The sequence below is a fragment of the Halichoeres trimaculatus genome, unplaced genomic scaffold (assembly GCF_033239565.1).
Source record: "Halichoeres trimaculatus isolate MK-OKI-2021-1 unplaced genomic scaffold, fHalTri1.1 fHalTri1_scaffold_3, whole genome shotgun sequence".
Classification (NCBI taxonomy): Eukaryota; Metazoa; Chordata; class Actinopteri; order Labriformes; family Labridae; genus Halichoeres; species Halichoeres trimaculatus.
The window spans coordinates 1,806,480-1,824,801 of record NW_027437181.1 but is presented as its reverse complement, the minus strand read 5'-3'; the positions used below and the strand labels follow the sequence as shown (position 1 = coordinate 1,824,801).

The window sequence follows — 18,322 nt, the reverse complement described above, 5'->3', positions numbered from 1 at the left end:
TTTAAAGTATACTTTTACTTAATACATCGCTCATTTGAACAACTCATCATTTTTTGTTGTTGGAGGTGTAGGAGTTGAAGTAAAGCGGTGGCAGACTTAATTGCAAGATGTGATGCATATTCACTTTAGTTAGATGAAATGTTAACACAGAATTTTATTTATTGTTAGTGTCTTTCATCATCAATACCCTCTGTAAGAAAAATAACTATTCTTTATTTCAATAATATTTTTAAAAACTTCAAGGAGCCACTTTAAAGGAGTCAAAGGGCCACATGAGGCTCCAGAGGCGCAGGTTGAAGACCCCTGATCTAATGTGTGCCATAAAACACCAGATTTAGACTTAAATGCTGATGCTTGGGATGTTGCTCTCTTGGCATGCTCACAGACCTGGATCTTACTTTGTCATCCATACCAAAGCAAGCCACAAAACATCATTTTATTATGTAAAGACATTGCTACAACTAGGGTAACTGTGTTGTTCATGCTTTTATTTGCGTTAAGGTCAAATATTAAAGTGGTATACAATCAGAAACTCATTAAAAAATCCTCAAACCAGCATCTGCAGTGAGAATCCTGATCATACATTTACCACTTGAATAGATATCTTTTCACAGTCTGTAATGTTTCTCAATTTATCTTCACTAAACTACATAATGAAATCAAAAGTTCTTTTAATAGTCCACAGATTAATGGATTGTAAAGGCCTCAGCTATATTTCTTACATGATGTTAATCTATCAATCAGGCAGAAACCCTAAACCTGTAGACCCAGGCCAGAGTCTTGACTGGGCTGCTGCCAGTATGCGGAACAATCTGGCATTACAGATTAGATAAGCATTACACATGAACATTTTAAAAACTGTATACACTTGTTCTTGACTGATTCTTACATCCAGAGCCATACTTTCTGTTCCTAACAGGGAAACTTGTGTTTTTTTTTGTATGTTTCATGCTCACAGTATTTTATTTATGTCTTGTAATCTTATTTCTCTATTTTTTAGTAAGGGTGATTTGATCTCCCCCTGTACATTTCTTTTTTTGTGTAGTACTCGTCAAATATCAACTATGTAATGTGTGTCATAAATAAAAAATAGATTAGATCAGCAGTATCTCAATAACACAACTGTTTTATTTCATCTTCTTAATTTAGAAGTTAGTTCTGTGGACTTTTTTTCTTTTGAACTCAAACATAAATTAAAAGTACATCAATATATAGCATTCGTCTTAATGGTAAATAAGTAATTTAGGTAAATAAACATGAAATCACACTAATCAATCAGTTTTTGTCATTTATAACTCTTTTAACATTTACCAAAAAAATGTAGCTCCATTGAATAAGTCCCCCTTAAACAGGCATTTACACTTTAAAAATCAGGAACAAAACACTTAAATTAATATTCAGGCACTACAGCAGTTTTACTTTTTTTTCATCAGTTGTCTGAGTTATTGATGAGACACTTGAACTTGCTTATCTTTAATATTTACCTGGCTGCGAGTCAGCATCAGTTTGGTGCGGGCAAATCTCAGCAACCAACTTTCAAGATGGAAATAATTTCTTAAATGTGTTTGTGTACCCCTGGTTGGGAATCATTAGATTAGATAAGACCTTGTTTGTTTTTGATGCTTGCTTACCCATATGACATGACCAAAATCTTTACCCCACTGTAGGGATGGGTACCTTTCACATTTGAAACAATACGGTATCAATGCCCCATACCTGGCAATGGGTATCGATACTCAACGGTACCAATTTTCGTTACTTTTTTATGTTTATGTGGTAAAAACATCAATTTGTTTAATAATAAAACATACATATATTTGTTCAATTTAGCATATTTGTTCTTCAATATATAACCTTCCAATGCTGTGTTCATGTCCATCATGGAAAATCCCCTACTCTTCCACTCCCTCACAGTCACAATGATGCGTTTTAGGTACCTTTTGATTTTACATGAATCAGTACCCGGTACTTATGACAGAATTCGGTCGGTACCTATAAAAGTACCTAATGTGGTACCCATCCCCACCCCACTGTCCCCTTTTATTGATGTCATTGACAGTAGGGCTGAACAATTTATCGTTTTCAGATCGAAATCGCAATTTTAGACAATGCAATTTTGAGATCGCCAAAGCAGCAATTTTTTTGCAGTGCTCCTGACTGACTCAGGATCTGTTGTGTCAAGTATTACACACATTCTGTTTTACAAATCTGTAGACAATCTATATGTTAAAAGTGCTGGTAAGCAGGTCAACAACACAAAGCCTCTGTTTAGGAGTAGAACTTGATGAAAACAGATTATTTATCATCACTATTGATGATTAAAAAATCTTGAATTGCAATATCTGCCAGAAAAATTAGATCTTTTCCTAAAATTGTTCAGCCCTACATGTGAATATCCAAAAGTTTGATTTGAAGAAAATCGTGAATTTAATTGAAATCACAATATCTGCCAGAAAAATCGCAATTCAGTCTTTTCTTAAAATCGTTCAGCCCTAATTGACAGTATACTTTTAATTTCATAGTAGTTACACTGTAATAGGAACACTATGTTGTAACTTATGGGATCAATACCATAGCCCTGCTTTAAATTTATGCAGATATAGATTGTGCAACACGTAATTTATTTTCATAACTGGATGTATTATTTATTCAACTGTCTGAAAAACTGCAGAGTGAATAACTTGTTGAACAAAAAAAATCCATTTAGACACACATGACCTTACATAAAGTAAAAGCACGCAAGTACTTCAGCTGTTGTAATGGATACTACAGTAAGGTTTTTTTTAACCTTTTTATACATCACAAGTAAAGCCTACGCTGCTTGTGACTGGATTCATCATTCCTGACTGCAAAAGAGGTCACTCTAAATTTCATCAGAATATCTTTTAGGAAAAATAATAATCACTCCTGAAACATGATCACTCCTGCAGAGCGATAAGCGTTTCACTTCTCTTCTCTCCACAGGTCACTTCACCTCTGCAGAGGACCTCAATCTGCTCATAGCCAAAAACACACGCTTGGAGATCTATGTGGTCACAGCAGAGGGGCTTCGGCCCGTCAAGGAAGTTGGCATGTATGGAAAGATTGCTGTCATGGAGCTGTTCAGACCTAAGGTAAGTGGGAGGATGTGATTATTGACAGAAAGCTGTTTCAGGAAGAACTGAAGAATCATGTTTGGTCGCGTTGACTGTGGGGTCTTCTTTCGTTTGTTCAGGGTGAGAGCAAAGACCTGCTGTTTATTCTCACATCCAAGTACAACGCCTGCATCCTGGAGTACAAACAGAACGGAGAGAGCATTGACATCATCACCCGGGCTCACGGCAACGTCCAGGTTTGCTGATGTGTTTTTTGACAGAGGGTAAACAGGCTGTGATTAGAAATGGCAGGAATCAGTTTTGTTCATTAGTGTTTATTGTATAAATGTTTAAAAATCTAAACTGTGGGATTCTCCTGTTTGATTTTAAAGTAAAAGCTCTTATGATGTTAAACTAGCCTTAACTAACGCTCTTTTGCAGGATCGTATCGGGCGTCCATCAGAGACGGGTATTATCGGCATCGTAGACCCAGAGTGTCGTATGATTGGCCTGCGGCTGTACGACGGCCTGTTCAAAGTGATCCCATTGGACCGGGACAACCGTGAACTGAAAGCCTTCAACATCAGACTGGAGGAGCTGCAGGTCATTGATGTTCACTTCCTGTATGGCTGCCAGGCCCCGACCGTCTGCTTCATCTACCAGGTACTGCAGGAGGATCTGAGTCTGTAAAAGCAGCTCTGCAGATTTACTCATGGTCTTTAAAGTCTTCATGCAACCTGTGATTAAAAATACTCTTCTGACTTGATGCTACTCTGGTAAATCTAACATGCCTGGTGTGTTTTAGGACCCCCAGGGACGGCATGTGAAGACTTATGAGGTTTCTCTGAGGGAGAAGGAGTTCAACAAGGGTCCCTGGAAACAGGAGAATGTGGAAGCTGAAGCATCAATGGTCATCCCAGGTGAGATTAGATAAAAGCACTGTAGTCAACATTTATTCTATTTGATTTTATTTATCTATCTATTTAAATTACAGGGATTAATCATATTAACTGACGTTTCTGTAAAGATACCAGAGTTAGCCAAAAAGCTAGTTTTCATCTATAAACCAATCCGATCCAATCTACTTTATATGTATAGCACTTTTAAACAACAAAAACGTCTCCAAAGTCCTCTACATAGAATCATAAAAACAATAAAACAAACAAAAACAATACAATCAAACAGATAAACATAGTAAAATGATTAAAAGACATACTTAAACAAAGTAAAATAAATAAAAATGGGTGTTAAGACGAGACTTAAAACACTCCTCAGTGGGGGCCGTTCGAACGTGGAGGACGGGGGCACTCCAAAGTCTGGGGCCGACCACAGAGAAAGCCCTGTACCCCCTGGTTTCAGCTGGAATCGGGCCCTCAGACCTCAATTCGCACACTGGAGTAAAGATTTGAATGAGGACCTTGATTTACTGTGGGGCCAGTCCATTCAAAGCTTTAAAAACACTGCGCCATGTGTCGTTGAAATGACGTATATTTAACATAATTTTGACGTCCAAATCAGGTCTCCTGAAGGCGCAGAATGAAAGTTTTTATTAAGTTAGGTGAGATTAGCGTCTAAAAAAGGTCGTCTGAATGTTTGGATCCATTTTGAACGTCTCATTAGCTGCGTTTCCATTACACTTTTTCCCCAAACAAAAGCGATATTTCTGAAGTTTGGATAAAGAACAAATTCGCCTTGCCGGTGTTTCCATTACAACCATGTTGGGGACAACTTGAGTAAAGTAAAACATAATGTCCGTCCGGATGCTGAACTCATGGTGGTGCTGATTCTTAAACATTAGTGTTTTTATTCACTGCTCAAACTGTCGGCTGTGATCACGCTAATTTAAAACACTGAATGAAAATAATCATCTCCAGCTCACACACTCTCACTCTCACTCTCAAGTGTTGGTCAAAAACACAAACATCCGCTTTGAACATATAAAAAACATCAAAGCTGAAAAAATATGAACCCTGGAGTCTGTTCGTGTGGCAGTGGACACGTACGAGGAGATGAGGGAGGAGCGTTGTTATAACAACGTGCGGAAAAGGTGTTTCCATTGCACTTTAGCGACAAAGTTCAGTATGGAAATGTCTGAAAAATCGCCTCATTAGAGTGTAGATTTGTGCAAGATTTTGAAAATGCAGTGTTTCCATTACCGTTTCTTTGTTGCGATATTTAGGTTTTGCACAATCCTAGGTGTAATGGAAACCCAGCTAATGACGTCTAGATTTGGTCCGCAAACGACGTCCAAATGCTAAACGTCATTACAACGTCCAAAAATGGGCAGATTTAGATGTCAAAATTTGTATGCATTTTGCACGTTGCTCTCTAGATATGGTCTTCGACAGACCCAATACTGACATGATCTGTACGTCTCTCCAACGTCCGATGTTTGGGAAACAGTAAAATCTTAAAATCTGTACAATAATTAACAGGGAGCCAGTGCAAAGATACGAGGATCTGTAGTCCCTGGCCAGATGTTGAAGCAGGCAACGTGAAAAGCATAAATTAAGATAAAGCACCATTCTTTTGCCAACTTTACCAAATTTCAAAACTCCTATTTAAAAACCTGCTTGTTTTTTTCCTTTTTGTTGTTTTTTGAAAGAGTGCTTCACATCGCTCTGAAACAAAGTCGTCAACACTTATTTTTTAAGTATTTTGACAGACTGAAATAACGCACGTTGTCACTTGTTCATGCTGCTTGTGTTGGTTGGCACATTTCTGAAAAGTTAGCAGCTTCTCCTGATTAAAAGCACGTATATGTGTCTTCAAAGTGTTTTTCTCTTTCAGAAGTCTTTGTTTTTATTAGCTTATATCGCAGTGAGTCTTTGAACAGTTACCAGAGTTAATTCCTGAATGTAAAACAGAAGAAAAAGGATTACTGTGACTTTTGGACGACTTTAATCTATTCCTGTTAAAAACGTTTCACTCCTCTGTGTCCTGAGTAACACTAACATTTCACTGACTGTTTCCTGTGTGCCTGCACTTCAGTGCCAGAACCATTTGGTGGAGCTATCATCATAGGACAAGAGTCCATCACCTACCACAATGGAGACAAATACTTGGCCATTGCACCACCAACTATCAAGGTAAATTATTCATGAGTGATTTATAAATTATGCACATTTTTACACATTTTGTCATTTCTCAGTCAAAACAAAGGATTGTGAACTTTAGTCTCTTTCAGTTCCAGTGAATTGTGTACAGTTTACCTTATAACACAAACTGACCTCAGTGCATCATGAATCAGTTTTTGTATTTTGATCAATGGATGTTTTTTCCAGTTAGTCAGTGAAATTGACAGCCCTGTGTTTTTATTTCTGAGACACGCCACCGTCATCAGTCAGACTTTTCTGTTTGAAAAGTTAATGTTTGGAGGGTGGAGGAAGCTCAGCTAAATGTTGTGCAGATAAAAGGGCATTTTATAAGAAGTGAAGTCCCACATGAATAACTCTCTGATAAAACGCAGTTAAATAAAAATGGTGTTGCTGAAAGTGTCAACAGAATCTGTATAATGTGAATATATTCACACTTTGCCTGGCTCAGGATACCCTGAGGTGTACATGCTGGAGTTAATTCGTTATGAACCTCGTGATTAATGTTGAAATAGCGTTTAAAGGCGGGTTTGTAACAGCCGCGATGATGACTTCTGCTCCCAGTACTCCACCGCCTTTAGTGTTATCTTAACAAGATTAAGCTGTTGTCTGCAGCGCTCTGCTCTTATTTAACAAAGCTCAGGACCCAGAGGAGCTCCTCAGCGGCATCCTGCTTCTATAATTAGAGGATGTTCTGTCTCCGTCCCGCTGCCTGTGGTGGCCCGTGGCCTCAGAAACTCTAGAAAGAACATTTTAAATTGCTCAGATGTCGTAGCCCCGAGCTGAGGGCTTTTTTTTTAATCTTCATCCTAGAAAAATCTGTCCTCCTGAGTTATTAGCAATGCTGCAGACTTATCACTTTAATATGAGATCAATACGCTCGAGCCCCTTTGTGGAAAACTGAATCTAACACAGGCTCAGTTTGAGTCAGGTCCGAGGTCCATTTTCAAACGGATCCCAGCTTTTATCGAACAGTGTTTTATTTACAGCACTGAAATGAATCGTGTCATAAATAATGGGAATGTTCACATTTACTCTCAAGTGCACAAGAAAACAAACTATCTAGCAACAACTCACTGAACTACATCTGGACTATGCATCGTCTGCTTGTATAAAGCTCCGAACACTCTGCAGAAACTCAACAACTCTTACAGCTGACGTCTTTAAACAAATAGATTTCAGATCATCAGAAAAGTAAGACTCTTTCAACGAAGCATCCAGAAAACTTGAGTAAAACTAATGCAGGATCTGCAGGAATTTTGGAAACTTGTTAATAAACACATCATTCAAACTGGGCTCCTCCTCCTGGGCTCAGTGCCAGCTGCAGCACACACCCACAGCCTCCGACCGTGACTACGTGAACACACACACTAGCCAAGCAACCACTTGTAGCGTCACGTTTCTACAAGGGGGAAGACTCAAGAGCAATGCACCTGAATTAGCACATTAGCTAGGGATGGGTTCCGAATTAGGTACTTTTATAGGTACCAACCAAATTCTGTCAAAAGTACAGAGTATCGACTTAGGTAAAACCAAAAGGTACCATGTTAGGTACCTAAACACATCCTTGTGACTGTGAGGGAATAGAAGAGTAGGCGATTTTCCACGCTGGGCATGAACACACCATTGCAAGGTTATATATCGAAAAATAAATATGTTAAATTGATTTTTTCGATATTTCATTAGTAAACAAATTGATATTCTCTACCACATAAACACAAGAAAGTACCTAAAATAGGTACCGTAGAGTACCGGTACCTATTGCCAGGTACCGGGCTTTGGTACCGTATCGTTTCAGGTGTGAAAGGTACCCATCCCTAATGTTAGCACAAGCTAATCACAGCTACCTGGTTAGCAGAAAGCTAACTTGCGTCGCTCTTCATCCTGTGCGGGTCATGAAGTTCCTGAAAGTTGAGTGAAAGTCAAGCCAAGCTTCACCTTCGTTTAGGAAAAGCTTTATCTATTTTCTGTGTGACGTCAGCTATCGTAGCTGCTCTGATTAGCTTCTTCCACTCGCCACCAACACTAGGGATGGGTACCTTTCACACCTTAAAATGATACGGTACCAAAGCCCAGCACCTGGCAATCGGTACCGGTACCGATTTTCGGTACTTTCTTGTGTTTATGTGGTAGAGAATATCAATTTGTTTACTAATGAAATATAAAAAAAATTCAATGTAACATTTATTTTTCGATATATAACCTTGCAATGGTGTGTTCATGCCCAGCGTGGAAAATTCCCTACTTTTCTGTTCCCTCACAGTCACAAGGATGTGTTTAGGTACCTAAACATGGTACCTTTTGGTTTTACCTGAGTCCATACTTGGTACTTTTGACAGAATTTGGTCGGTACCTATAAAAGTACCTAATTAGGTACCCATCCCTAATCAACACGCAAAGTCACTTAGGCACTGGCTGCTCTGTGATTGGCTGATGAAATCATGCCTTCTTTCCGCCCAGAAACGTCCCAAAACAACCAAAACATCAACATCCTGGCAGAGGAAGGGGTTGAGGCAGACACAGACACTGACACACATGTATAAAAGCCCAGAGGAGATGAATGAGCAGACTCTTCCTTTAACGTCTTTTCCATTAGGAGTAAAAATGCAGCACGGCTATCGTTCAAACACTGGAGAGTCTTCTTTTGTCTCATCACAGGCTGCAGCTCATATCTGTGTCCTGCAGATCGGCCGCTCCACAAACAGCCTGTAAGAGAATTGGTTGCACTCGTCTTGCAAGCTGTCCCGTCTCTGTTACACTTCCTGCCGTAGCGTTGCCCAACATCGCCGAGCAGATGTTTGAGGGAAGATGTAGCAGGACATCTGTTGCTGCTGCGAGACTAATGGCGCCTAATTCTAAATGAAGATGAAGTTTTTATGTCGGACATTTCTTCACACCTTCTGCTTAATTAGCATCCAGCTCACACACTCTGCTCTCCTTTCAGCAGTGTCAGGAAATGTAGAAGCATGTCCGTTGATTTATGACAACACTTTGGCAGCGCATTAATAACTTGTCACTCTGCAGCAGAGAAGGAAAAAAGTGAAACTCCAAACGTTCTGCTGCTCGTAGGTTTCCTGAAAGTGCCTGAACTCATCGTACATCGTCTTCCTGGGACTGGTGCTAAGTGGGCCAGCTGACTGGTTTCACTTGTTCAGTCTAACCAGCTAATTAGCTGCCTTTCAGAGCACAGAGAGTCTGCAGGCTGGGGGAAAACAAAGTGGATCTGTCGTCAGACAAAAGATGTAAGCAATATCACCAGTGAGCAGATTGAGAAAATAAGTTTTGTAAAGGCTCAATCAAGTGAGAAATTGACTCTGTCTTTTACAGAAGACAAAAACAATACCTTCCTTTGAAGGAGAGCTCAGTCACGCTGCGTGAGTTTAATACAAGTCCAATCATGACGACTCTTCTAGCCGGCTTATCTTAGTTATAGCGGAGACAGGAGGCCGGGGCTCCTTAGAAACTCAGGTCTAAGGCTCTTAAGATGTTTTTTGGTTGGAAAATGGGTCTTTGAGGTTTTTCTAACCTGGTGCGATTAGGCTGCTGTTGTTGAGAGTGAGTCTTTGAGGGAGTAAAAGTAAAAAAGTGAAAGTCTGTGATGAGTTTCTTTGAGTTAGTATGCCGTTTCAAACTGAACCTGTTCCTCAATCGTCTCTTGATACCAGAAGGTAAGTGAGTTTTGTCATGGCAGGATCTGGATTTTATCTGGATAGTTTTTCATATACAGGTTATTTTGACATGCAAACAACATTTTATAGCCCCAAATTATTTCTTATCCTGCATTTTGAACAATTTCCATCTTCAAATTGTATCATTTTCTATTAAACGAGAAGCTTATGCACAGTCCAAATGTAGTTTTGTGGGAGGATCTGTTTTTAATGGATTGCCTCGTTTCAAACTGAACCTGTTCCTCAATCGTCTCTTGATACCAGAAGGTAAGTGAGTTTTGTCATGGCAGGATCTGGATTTTATCTGGATAGTTTTTCATATACAGGTTATTTTGACATGCAAACAACATTTTATAGCCCCAAATTATTTCTTATCCTGCATTTTGAACAATTTCCATCTTCAAATTGTATCATTTTCTATTAAACGAGAAGCTTATGCACAGTCCAAATGTAGTTTTGTGGGAGGATCTGTTTTTAATGGATTGCCTCGCCACTTCTGGCCCAGAGTCTCACACACAGTGTCGTGAGGGTGTGACTTTTAACAAGGCATGTGTTTGTTTTGAAAATAAATGGAGATCACATCAGAAAAAAAAATCTTTGTTCAAGAAAACTTTTACCAGCTAAGCTTAGAGGTAAGGTATTTATCAACAGTTAGGTAGAGCTACGCTTTGAAACCTGACAACAAGCTAACTTTGTCAGTTTGTAGCGTAGTTTAGCAGCTGCTATATTTCTCTCTCCTCACAGCCCAGTGCTCTGAGACGTGTCTGTAACGTGTAACGTTAGTGAATCCTGGTTCTGTCCTACCAGAGCTCATCTACCAACTCCAACCTCACCAAGCAGAGCTAACGTAACCTGGCTCTTCATTTTATTGATAGACTCTCAAGTTTGAACAGACCACTGCAGAATAACTGCTGACTGTGGGTTGGAGGCAACGTTTGCACAAACAGATTAACCTGGGTTTTAGCCTTTATCTCGTGTTTCAGCCTGTAGCCTGTGTTTAAACCTTAGGCCCATGTTTTAGCCTTTAGTTTGTGTTTTAGCCTTTAACCTGTGTTTTAGCCTAAAATTTGTAGTTTTAGCCTTTAGCTTATGTTTTAATCTTTAGCTTGTGTGTTAGCCTTTAGTTTATGTGTTAACTTTTCTCTTGTGTTTTAGCCTTTAGTTTGTGTCTTAGCCTTTAGCTCATGTTTTAACCTTCAGCCTGTGTTTTAGCCTTTAGTTTGTGTTTAAGCCTTTAGTTTGTGTTTTTTTGTGTTTTAGCCTTTAGCTTGTGTCTTAGCCTTAAGCTCATGTTTTAGCCTTAAGTTTGTGTTTTAGCCTTAAGCTCATGTTTTAACCTTTAGCTTGTGTTTTAGCCTTTAGTTTGTGTGTTTGCCTTAGCTCGTGTTTTAACCTTAAGCTTGTGTTTTAGCCTTTAGTTTGTGTGTTAGCCTTTAGTTTGTGTTTTAGCCTTTAGTTTGTGTTTTAGCCTTTAGTTTGTGGTTTAGCCTTTAGTTAGTGTTTAGGCTTTAGTTTGTGTTTGAGTGTTTAGCCTATGTTTAGTGGTTAGCTTGTGTGTTAGCCTTTAGTTTGTGTTTTAGCCTTTAGTTTGTGGTTTAGCCTGTAGTTGGTGTGTTAGCCTTTAGTTTTTGTTAGCCCTTAGCTTGTGCTCTATCTCTCTCCTGTTTCTCTTTCTTCTGCTTTTCTGTCCTTTTTCTGTCTGACAGTTAGGCTCCAGTGTCCACCATCACTACAAAATAAATCACAGAAATCGTTTTCACCAGATAAAAACACAGATCTCTCTTCTCTCTACTAAACTTCATCATGCGGCGTGGTGTTGTCATAGAGACTTCGACGTGCAGTAGATCAATCCGTGATATCAGTGATAACCTATATTGGTGCTGATGATCTCATTTTAAAGTGTGATTAGGATCTGTTTTGATGAAGGCAGAGAAAAAGGAGATCAACACTTCCCCTTTAACTTTGTCTCCAGATAGTTGATTATGCTCTGATTCCCCTGCACCCCACTTCCAGCAGACAAACCCCCGCTGTTCAACTGCTGCTGCCAGATATGCATATTCTAGCTTTTCCTTTTATGTGCTTCCTCCACAGAGTCCTCCAGGGCACCGTCAGCTCTGTAGCAAATAAAACACACACTGACATGCAGACCATAATACAACGCCAGGCCAGAGTTGGCGTTAACTATGAAGCAACTTTTCCTCAGACTCTGAGAGAAACTCACATTTAAGACAAGGGAAGAAACTCTCAGTTAAAGAGTTAAAGGTGTATCTGCAGCGGCATAAACTGTGTCTGCTTTTAAGTGAATCCAGGTATATGAAAGAGCTGTTTCAGCCACTTAAGATACAGCACTAACATAGCACGATTTGTTCTCTTAAGAGCGCTGACAAGATATGAAAACGTTTTTGAGATTTGCACTGCTCATGTTCGAGTAATAGTTTATTGATCAAAAAAACTCCTTTGCTCTAAAAGGCTTTTATAATAGGAAAGAAAGAGTTGTAAAGGAAAAAACACCCTGTTTTCACTATTTGCCTCATTGCTTTAGGAGCTGACTTTGTTGGAGTCAGAGAAATGAAAGCTCCTGGACAGCGTGGAGCTCCTCTCCTCACGCCGGAGCCTTTGTGCTCCTCCTGTGCCGAGCTGGATCCTGACAGAACGACAGGCAGACTTGTTTAATCTGCTCTTTTCTTGTCAGGCAGAACTTGAAGAGTCTGAAGCTGTGAGAGTCAGGATTAAGCCGTACGCTGGGGGATCTCCTCAGAGAGCGTTTCGTAATGAGAGCCAACAAAGCAAATATTATGAAGACAGGTCCTGGTGGCTGTAATTAGACGCACGCATCTGAGACAACGATGACGACGACGAGCCTCCTGCATGATCAGGAGCCATGTGCAATGATTTGTTTCTCTTTCCTTTGTGTTGCAGCAAAGCACCATCGTATGTCACAACCGCGTGGACCCCAACGGCTCGCGCTACCTGCTGGGCGACATGGAGGGGCGTCTGTTCATGCTGCTGCTGGAGAAAGAGGAGCTAATGGACGGCACGGTGGCGCTCAAAGACCTGCACGTGGAGCTGCTCGGAGAGGTCCGTCCGTCTCTGTGTCTCTGACTCCACCTCCTTCTGCCGCTCGTTGATTTCCCTCCTGATGCTTGTCTCTGTCACCGCTCTCCCTGTTACCATCGACTTTAACTTCTTTACAGCCCCGACAGGAGCTGATGCACTCGTATAGAAGACGAAACGCTCCCACCTCTTTGTTGCGTGCTTGCCAGCGTGTCACTAATCCCTCTTTAGTTGGTTTAGACAATCACTGCATGTCAATAATGTGCTGGGAGCTAAATCTCGTGGTAAAGATGCAAAGCTTTTGGCCTGTGGCACCTTCCTGTGATGACTTGCCAAGCCGTCTGGGAAGGTGAAACGCTTTCTTTCAAGCCTGGGGAGTGACGCCCGAGCCGGGGACAATCTGGGAGAGTAGGACTGCTGAGCTCCAGACAGATTGCTTTTTAAATCAGTCTTAACTTTATTGTTTGGTGCAGCCTGCTTCGCCGACAGGCAGCAGCTACTCAGCTTCAGAATATCTCAGTAAAACCTGTCGTCACTGTGAAGTGGTAAAACGAGAGAAACACCAAACCTGTGCTGATGATCTGTAACTATAACATCAGAAACAAACAGATAAACACTTCAAAGTTGAATTGAGGTCAATGGGAGCGTGGTGCCGTCACTGTTCGCGTTTTTTCTCGTTGACCTTTCTCTTAATGCTTTCAGATAATTGCAAAGTTGGGTTATAAAACATGTTTAATTATCACTTCTTCATTTTCTGCCAATTATTTCATTCTGTCATTGATGTGCTGTATTAAAGGTCAAAAAAGAAATTCCCCTCCTTTGAAATAACCTGATCTTAAATTTATTACATCATTATATGACATTAGTTTTTGCAGTTTTTTACCTTTGATGAAAACAGAAGAGTGAGAATAACTAGAAGACGACAGATTTATTTCTAAAGTTTCTGATTAAAATCTTTTCAGGTGATAAACTGATTCAGGAATGGGGCCAGAGATGAATGTGCTTTGTTCGTCTCTTTGTTTTTTGCAGACCTCCATCGCTGAGTGCTTGACCTACCTGGATAACGGAGTGGTTTTTGTGGGCTCCAGACTGGGCGACTCTCAGCTGGTCAAGGTAAGCAGCAGCAGACGGTTCAACACCTCTGAGAGGATTTAGTCAATTTTTTTAATGCGTAAAACCCTCAAACCCGGCTCTGCTGCTCATTGTGTTATGATCTATGACTGTTTTAACCTACGTCTGAAACCCTGTTCACCGCTGCTGTCCTGGCCGGGACACTCTCAGGGTGCCTGCAGGGTCTTAATAGTTGAAGAATAATAGTTGATGAATCAATTATGGGAAAATTAAGACCCTTAAAAATTATTAAAAAGTCTTAATTGTGGTTTTAATGGTAAGCTTTCACTCCAAAAATATCCATGAATATCTATTTTCGTTATCGTGACTGTCCCCTGATTGAGCTGTTAAGCATTTGGCCAGTGAAGCTGTCAGCTGTTGGAGCTTGACGAGATGGACATGCAGGATTTTAGACAATGAACCATGCAGGTCCATCTAGATCACCTCAGAGCCGCTCGCTTACATGTCATCAATGACATGCCGATAAACACAGAGAAGCTGATAGAAAGCAAATTACACAATCTCAGGCTCATCTTCTAAATTTTGATAATAATGAAATAAGTTATTGTTTTTTTTCAGCGAATTGGCCTTGATTAACTGCTGTTACTTGTTGCAGGACTGACAGTCAAACTGCCTTTAGTTTAATTTATTCTTTTAAGCTTTATTCTTTCTCAGCTTACCCCAATTCTGTTGAAATGCAAACCACAACTGTTTAAAATGGGTTGCTAACAATGTCTTAAAGTGATGCTCTGGGATGGAACAAGTTGGGTCCTATCACAAGGTTTAGGGCAGAAATTACCCCTACAGCAGTGTTTTTGTGCAGCAGAAGCCCAGAACGCTCACACCAAACACCCCCTCCCTGCTCCTCTGCAGGTTTCCTCTGCACTCAGACGGGGCCATATTTTACTTGACCAAAAACACAAATAAACGGACTCCCACCGAAAAAATCTGATATAGGTCTGCATTCACGCTTTATTTAGAGAATTTTCAGTGCGTTACTTTCACACAAAAACTCAGCTAAATAAGGCTCTAGTTCTCATCGTGTCTCTTCGTCCTGGCAGACTACCTGTGTTTGTTTATATCTGGCACGCCGCGCGTGGACTGATACACTAAGCGGCGAGCGCCTCGTAGCCAGCTGTGGCTCTGCAGCGGAGGTAGCGCCGTTTTACGACACGATGAGAACTAGAGCCTTATTTAGCTGTGTTTTTGTGTGAAAGTAACGCGCTGAAAATTCTCTAAATAAAGCGTACATGCAGACCGATATCAGAGTTTTTCAGTGGGAGTCCGTTTATTTGTGTTTTTGGTCAAGTAAAATATGGCCCCGTCTGAGTGCAGAGGAAACAGGCAGAGGAGCAGGGAGGGGGTGTTTGGTGTGAGCGCTCTGGGCTTCTGCTGCACAAAAACACTGCTGTAGGGATAATTTCTGCCCTAAACCTTGTGATAGGACCCAACTTGTTCCATCCCGGAGTATCACTTTAAAGTTGCGATAGGTCTTAAAACTTTTAGAAAGATTTTTTTTAAGTCTTAAAAAGGTATTGAAATTAACCTCAGGATTTCAGCAGATACCCTGATTCTTGAAATAGATTTTTTAAATCCCTTTTTGAAATTCAATTTTAAAATTGAAATAGACTTTCAACACTGAAACAAATATTGCTATGAAGAAGTGTTACAACAAATACATACTCTATCAAACACCAATAACTTTACTTTTTATGCTTAATTTGTATGAACAGGGCTTTAGACCAACATTTTGCATTGGTTGACTGGTGCCTAACTTTTTTGGGGGGTTGCACCAGCACAAAATCTAGGTGCACCCAAACTTTTAATTCCGCCACCTGAAATGCCATCAGGTCATCTTTTTATTGCTTCCCATGACCTTCATTTCAGGATGATGATTTTTAAACAAGAATAAGGCCCCTTTTACACAACAAAACCTAAGACACTAAAACGCATGTGTGTTAACACAGAAACGCCAACTGGCTGAAAACACTGTAGTGAGCATGCCATGTCTGTAGGTGGAGCTACAACTGTCTTGTCCAGAAGCTGCTTTTTGTAGATCTCCTCTGAAGTAGAGTTAGGCCGATCATCTGGTGTGTTGGTGAATGCTAAGAGCAGAAGTGGAGCAACAGATGCTCATTTAGTTAAAGACAGTCACAGATTCAGCAGATTGAGCAGAACAAGATCAACACGGTAGATCACCACCATCCTAACAACGATACTGCTGGACTGTTTGATGCTCGAAGTGGAGCGGCTTACTGTTGACACGGCAATGGTGTCGGCAGCATTTTCAGAAGAACACGAGGCCAAAAAGCAACAATACTTTTGTGTTTCACCCTAAAAACGTTGTCATGTAAACAGCCTCTGAAGTAGAGAATTGTTTGTCTTTATTTGAAGCACAATTATACAGACAAAGAAAATCTATCAAGTGTTTAAAGTGTTTCACTGAGCTAAAATTGAACATTTTAAACCCAAACATGACAAAAATGAAACATTTCCAAAACAAAGTGCCTGTTCTTAAAGGTTTATCTTTTTAATCTGGGCTTAAAAACTGCTTTAAATTTATTAGACTAACTGACGCACATCGATGTATAACACATTTTTGCACTGAAAACATTGTTGAATATAATATCTATACAGTCATATTTACTTATATTTGTTAAGGTAGAGAGTGAAGTTAGAGAAGTTAGAGAGGAGAAATGGTAATAATCTGTACATGTGCACACCCTGGTCACCCCAACTGTGCCACCCCAGTCTGAAAGTCTGGACACGCCCCTGCACAGAGGCTCATATGCCGCGTTTCCACCAAGCAGTCCGGGTCGGTTCGTCTCGGTACGGTGCGCTTTTAGCAGCGTTTCCACAGACTCATCCCGGGACGGATCCCTAAAAACCGAGACGAGCCGTCCCACTTTTTTGGGACTCTTTCGTATGGGTGCCAGACTGAACCGATCCGCTCTCGGGAGGTGGAGCTACACACTGTAGACGGTTGATTGGTCAAAAGAATCGTCACTCACCCCGACAGCGGCTGCATTTCTCCTTGCGGCTCACAGACTTCTCTGAAACAAAGCTTGATTGCACTTTGTAACAGAGAGTTACATGAAAATCACAGAGAGGACGAAATGCTGTATGTCTTCCATCCGTGCTCTTTGTTTACTGTGTCGCGTTTTCTTCTTTGTTGGATTTAATCGCGGGGTAAGCTGCTACGGCGTCGCGCTATTGTTTACCAGCTGTGGCTTCCAGCATGCGGCTTACACGCCGCCCACCACGAGAGGGCACAGTTTGCTGTGGAAACGCACACGGGATCAGACTTAACTGTCCCAAACCGTCCCAAACCGTACTGAACCGACCCGTACTGCTTGGTGGAAACGCAGCTATAGTGACAGTGGTATAAAGCTAATAGATCTGAAACATGTACATGTGGTTCTTCCAATGCATCTTTAAGGTTTGTTGAAATAAATAAACCATTTTTTATACATGCTTTCATATTTTTAACATTGGTCAGTCTCTTCAGTTTGCTGTGCCTTCCTCCACCTTTAATTTTTTTTAAATAGCCTTTGTTTTTTTGTTTCTGTGCAGCTCAGCGTGGACAGCAATGACCAGGGCTCCTTCGTGGCTGTGATGGAGACCTTCACCAACCTGGGGCCCATCGTGGACATGTGCGTGGTCGACCTGGAGAGACAAGGCCAGGGCCAGGTACAAACCAAACGCTGAGTCCTCCAATCAGTGATTTAAACGTTCTCCTTTTAGCGTCTTTGGTTTCTTTCTCCTCGGGATGTTTGCCACAGGCTGTAGACATGACACGGTGATTACCAAAAAGCCTTTTAACAGTCAACAGATTCACTCTGTAGCCTCTGGTGGGTCTGTGCCGCCGTGTTTTCCTTTCTGTCTTCCACTTTGTCTCAGCCTTCAGGGAATCTGGGCTCGTACCACTGATGTCGTGTTAACAACGTTTCTGTCAGCAGAATTAAAGCCGCAACATACCACAGAACAAACCCGCCACTGGCCAGAATAGCGGGGTGCGGTGTGTTCGGGAGATTCTCGCTGACATCAAAAACACAGCTTTTTCTGCCTCTTTATGTGCAGTCTGGGTGATTTTAGTCTGAATCTCCTCTTATTGCAAGTTTAACATCCCAGTTTCATGAAGCTGGACTGTGATCTGATGCTGCGAGTGCTTCAAACCTCAGCTGACTTCCTGTCTCCATGCAAGAAAGCAGAAAGCTCAATCCATCACTTTCTGCTGCTACATCTGTGTACCAAAATCACTCTCACTGAACAGTCAGTTTGTGTCCTCCTAGTTTCCAAGGTAATACATTAAATCAAGTTG

General features: G+C 40.9%; 1 protein-coding gene across 1 annotated transcript in view; it reads left to right on the top strand.

Moving 5' to 3' along the window:
• The window catches only part of ddb1 (damage-specific DNA binding protein 1), a 94,886-nt gene that overhangs the window by 1,174 nt on the left and 75,390 nt on the right, over positions 1-18,322 (top strand). The window contains exons 2-9 of the mRNA XM_074667033.1: positions 2,965-3,113; positions 3,215-3,331; positions 3,516-3,737; positions 3,880-3,994; positions 6,066-6,163; positions 12,757-12,915; positions 13,921-14,004; positions 17,575-17,691. Coding sequence (XP_074523134.1) covers positions 2,965-3,113; positions 3,215-3,331; positions 3,516-3,737; positions 3,880-3,994; positions 6,066-6,163; positions 12,757-12,915; positions 13,921-14,004; positions 17,575-17,691 — 1,061 coding nt within the window. The remainder of the gene's footprint in view (positions 1-2,964; positions 3,114-3,214; positions 3,332-3,515; positions 3,738-3,879; positions 3,995-6,065; positions 6,164-12,756; positions 12,916-13,920; positions 14,005-17,574; positions 17,692-18,322) is intronic.